The sequence below is a fragment of the Lipotes vexillifer genome, unplaced genomic scaffold, assembly GCF_000442215.2.
Source record: "Lipotes vexillifer unplaced genomic scaffold, Lipotes_vexillifer_v1.1 scaffold395, whole genome shotgun sequence".
NCBI classification, from domain to species: Eukaryota; Metazoa; Chordata; class Mammalia; order Artiodactyla; family Lipotidae; genus Lipotes; species Lipotes vexillifer.
Window position 1 is genome coordinate 8,798,367 of NW_006797390.1, and position 4,964 is coordinate 8,803,330.

Consider the following 4,964-nt stretch of genomic DNA (forward strand, 5'->3'; position numbering starts at 1 on the left):
CCCTTGCTTTCCCGCTTCTGTGAGAGCTGTGAGAGCTGTGATGAGAAAACAGCACCGAGGGGTTCCACGGGCATCGGGCGTCTGGGCGGTTGGCTGCCCACCCCAGAAGGAGCTCTACCTGACTTCCCCTGTTCCGCCACCTCTCTCCTCATGCGTCGTACATGCAAAGCATCATGTGCTGGCAACCTTCTGACCCTTTACAAGTTTGGTTTGTCCTTCCGCAGTAGTTTCCTCTTAAACGTTGCTCGCAGGACAAAAGAGTGCCCACGATTCTCCACGAGGACCTTAGAGGCGCACAAACCCGGCAAACGTGTTTTTCTATAAACACAGGTGATTAAATAAGCATTCAATTACCTGTTCTCAGATATTCCTGAATAAGGAAGTGTTGGGTCATTTAGAGCACAACTGGAAAGAGGACAGAGCCAGGCGGGGCCTGAACCCCTCCAGTTAAATCCCACGTATAGATGCCATGATGTAAGCCCACTCTGGCTTCACTGATTTTGCTTTAATAGGAGACCCTGCCAAGGTTAGTTAGGAAGCTTCAAGCCCCTCCTGGACACCATCTTCTATTGTGTGCCCCTCTTCTGCTGAAAATATTCATTGCCTGCCGGTCAGCTCTAATTACTTGAGGGAGGGAGTCTAATCTGTGCCTGTGATCTGCTGGTCCTCCAGAGAAGCCTTGGGTCCTTGTTTGCCTCTTGCTTGATAAAGAACCGCTTTCTGTGCCAGGCGCTTTTGCTCCGCCCCACCTGGCTTTGTGGTAATGGGGGGAGGGAGCACAGACCTGTGGCTGGTCCACGAGGTCCACTGCCCAGAGCCATCTCTCCACCGGACCTCCTGCACAGTCCCCTTCCTCATAAAGCCAGTGTTGTTAAATCATCCCCAGGAAATGAGGCTTCCACGTGCCAGGGGGTTTCTCTCTGCACGGCTTTCAGCACATGAAGAGATGGAACCAGGCGCATTTAAAGTCACGCATCCGAGGCGTTTTTGTCCCAAGTGCCAGGTGGGTGTGGGAGGCCGGAGGTGCTGCTGGGATTCACAGGAAGGTCCTTCCTGGGCGCAGGGACTCAGGAAGGCCAGGCGGAGGTGCTGTCTGAGCTCTGCGGGGGGGCTGACGGGCCGGTCATGCAGGGAGAGAGCGGAGCCACCTTCCCGGAGCCCCCGGACACGGGCTCCAGCAACAAAACTTCACCGTCTCACGGTTCTGGAGCCTGCAAGCCCGACACCGAGACGCCAACAGGGCCGAGCTCCCTCCAGCGGCTCTGGGGAGGCCCCACTCTGCCGGCCAGCGCAGTGCCTTCCAGCTCCTCGGCTGTTGCAGCCTCAGCCCCATCTCTGCCTCCGTCCTCCTTCCCTGTGTCTCCTTACGAGGACAACAGTCCCCGGCACGAGGGCCCACCCTCGTCCACCGCGACGGCGCCACAGCTAATGACATCTGCAAAGGTGCATCTTCCAAAATAAGCTCACGGGCTCGCTTCGGCAGCACATATACTAAAAATTGGACTATGATACAGAGAAGATTAGCGTGGCCCCTGCGCAAGGATGACACGCAAATTTGTGAAGCGTTCCATATTTAAGAAAATAAAAAATAAGGTCACATCCTGCGGCTCTGGGTGGGCATGGATTTGGGGGGGATACTATTCAACCCACTACAGTGAGTGTTTAGAGAACAGTTTGATGTGAGTGGAAAGTCTGTCGGGAAATAACAGGCAAAGAGCAGACAGACTGAGGAAGATGCTAGACACTAATTTACAGTCTTGGAGTGTCTGCCATGGGTGGAGAGTGTAATAACACCATTCTGAGGTACATACGTGCTATTATCCCATCTCACAGATGGGGAAACTGAGGCACAGAGACACTAACTTAAACAGCCAGAAAGAAACAGAGCCAAGATTTGGATCAAGGCATGCTCCTAACTTCCATCCCCTTCTAAACATTTTTGAGTACCTTGGACAAGAACAGGGTATGCAGTTTCCTTCCATGGCCTGTGAGCTTGTGTGCCTGTGGTCCACATTCAGTGTGGCCGCTGGCCTGGAGAACAAAGTGCTTCTGTAACTGGTGTCGGCGTCTAGACCTTTGGACGGAGGGCCTGTTACGGTAGGATTACGGCCCGACTGCCCCTACAGCACAGTGTTTTCTTGTATTTTCAGGAATAGGGAGAATGTTGACTTAAACTCCTGGAACATTCAAGGATGGGGTTGTTTGCCGGGGTGTCAGGTCAGCTGAACCACGCCCTTTCCCCTGCCTGCAGTCCAGAAGGGCGAGGACAATTGGCAGTGCCCCAGTCTCATCTGGTCACCTGTCGCTGGTGCCTGACAACCAGGATGACCAACCACCCCGATCTGCAGAGGACTGAGGGTTTCCTGGGATGTGGGAATTTCCGTTTAAAAACAAGGACAGGGGGGGCTCCCCTGGTGGCGCAGCGGTTGAGAGTCCGCCTGCCGATGCAGGGGACGCGGGTTCGTGCCCCGGTCTGGGAGGATCCCACGGGACGCGGAGCGGCTGGGCCCGTGAGCCGTGGCCGCTGGGCCTGCGCGTCCGGAGCCTGTGCTCCGCGACGGGAGAGGCCGCAGCGGTGAGAGGCCCGCGTGCTGCAAAAAAAATAAAAATAAAAATTAAGCGGGAGCCGTGGAGCCGTTTAGAGCGGTGCTGTTTTCTTGCAGGAGAGGAAGAGGAGGAGCCTGAGATGCCCGTGGGCCCCCGCCCCCGCCCCCTCTCTGAGCTGCACCTGAAGGAGAAGGCGGCGCCCATGCCAGAAGCCAGCGCCTTCTTTATCTTCAGCCCGAGCAACAGGTGTGTGCACGGGGCCTCGCTCTCTGTGACACAAGCCCGGCAGGTGTCAGCGCCCTCCAGCCTCTGGGTGGGCCTGGGACTCTCCCAGCTCCCCACAGCTTGTGTAAACAGGCACGGACTTAGGGAAGAGAGTCCTGGATTCTGAATCAGAAGACCTGGGTTTGCTTTTCTCTCCATTTTGTGAAACGTGTAAACTCTGTTTCTCTTCTGTTGGTGATTACATGTAACTTGACAAAGCCTAAAGCTGAACAAGGTCCTAAACCTTCTCCTGCAAAATAGGAGGAGTTAAAATAGTTAGACCACTTGAACTCCTCCCAGACCTCCTGCCTTACGCGCTATGGTTGATGAGTATTTTGGTCCCGACCTTTATTTCCAACACGACAAGTCAGACGTGAGTACCTGTGAGGACAGTGTATGTTCGGATTTACATACCACTTACTGTTTTATCTGTTCACCATTTTTTATGCATCTCAGTCCATCCCTCGGCAGTCATTTTCTTTCCTCCTTAAAGTACATTCCTCAGAAGTTCTTTTATGGAAAATTCACTTGGCCTCTGTTTATCTGTAATCCTTCGCAGTTCTTGTTCTTGAAAGGTAGTTTGGCTGTGTACACACTTTCAGGTTGACGGGTTTTAGTCTTCAGCGTGTTGGATGTGTTATTCCACTGTGAAGTCGGAATTCCTATGATTGTTCCTTAGTCAGAATGTGCCCCTTGTCTCCAGCGGCTTCTAACGTCATCTGCTGTCTCTGGGGTTGCGCGTTTTTACCACCATGGATTTCTTTCCATTTATCCTGCTTGGAATATGTTATATTTCTTAAGTCTATGGATTTATATTTTTGCCAGTTCTTGAACGACGTTAAAGATTAGGAAAAGAATAGCTACGTCTTGGAAAGTTGCAGGGTAGTCTCTTTACACACTGCCTCACCTTCCTTCTCTCCAGCTGGTCCAAGTAAACACAAGTTATACCTTCCCGTTCTGTCCCTCCCAGCTCACACATTCACGTCTTCATGTCATTTATCTCCTAGTCTCTTGGTTGGAATTCTGGGTCATTTCTTCAGATATACCTTCCAATTTCTCAATTCTCTCTTCATCTCTATGTTACTGTGTAAGCCAGTTTTCGCATCAGCTTGTATCTTTTCACTTCAGAACTTTTCACTTTCAGTTCCAGGTCTTGCTTGGCTTTCCAGCTCCATCTGTCTATGTCTGAGTTTCTTGTTGATTCATCATCTTTGTGGTCAAGTCCTTTATTCCATTGAACATTTCAAATATAGCTGTTCTATAATGTGTATCTGACGTTTCCAGTATACACAGTCTTTGGGGAGGGGCCGTCTAAGTCAGTTATTTGTAGTTTCTTCGATTCCCATCTCGGTGGCTTATCTTCTTGAGTGTTTAATGATCTTTGATTGTGACCCCAAAACGTCGTCTTAATCAGCAAGATTCCCACGGACCTAAATTAGGACTGGGAAGCTTTCCTCCAGATGCTCCTTGAGGGCACTGGCTCCGCCTAGGGGTCCCGGGCCCCTCTGCCCCACCTCCGACTGGCTCGAAGTTTCCTGACAGCAGTGCTGCCACTGGCCTCGTCAGGCACCTCTGCCCATCCCGGCTGCGTGTCACACAGACCCCAGCTCAGTGGATCGGCTTGCTTGTTTGGGGAGGATCGCTGCAGACCTTTCCTAACTCTCGTGAAACCAGAACTGTCTCAGAAAGCTTGTCCTTTCCAGAATATGGTGCTTCTGCATCACTAAGGTCTCTCAGAGCATTTAGTCAACCACACGCCAGGAGCAGAAGCCTGACGGCCGGGTTCAGGCCCTGGCCCCACACACACACACACACACACACACACACACACACACACACACTGTGTCTGGGCAAGCCTGTCCTTCCTGGTGTCAGTGGTTTTTATCTATAAAATGAAGATGACAATCACACCCTCCTCCCCTCCTACTGTCAAGATGAGACAGTATAAATGACAGCCTCGGCGTCCGAGGATCTACCGTGAGCGCTTGGGGGTCAGGTGTGTCGTTCTTGGTCATTGTGCCGAGGTGCGGGATTGACTTACTGCCACGGGAGCAAGTCCCCTCGGAGTCTGGGCGCCCACGCTTCTGGGTGGCTCTGTTGCTCCCTGTACATAAACATATGGAGCGGATCTTACGAAGCCGTTTTTTTTTTTT

At 52.1% G+C, this 4,964-nt stretch overlaps 1 protein-coding gene across 2 annotated transcripts in view; it reads left to right on the forward strand.

Annotated features, from left to right (window-relative positions):
• Positions 1-4,964, forward strand: part of CACNA1C (calcium voltage-gated channel subunit alpha1 C) — a 435,574-nt gene that overhangs the window by 356,874 nt on the left and 73,736 nt on the right. For both annotated transcript variants that reach the window (XM_007469483.1, XM_007469484.1), the window contains exon 18: positions 2,664-2,793. In XM_007469483.1, the coding sequence (XP_007469545.1) occupies positions 2,664-2,793 (130 nt within the window). The remainder of the gene's footprint in view (positions 1-2,663; positions 2,794-4,964) is intronic.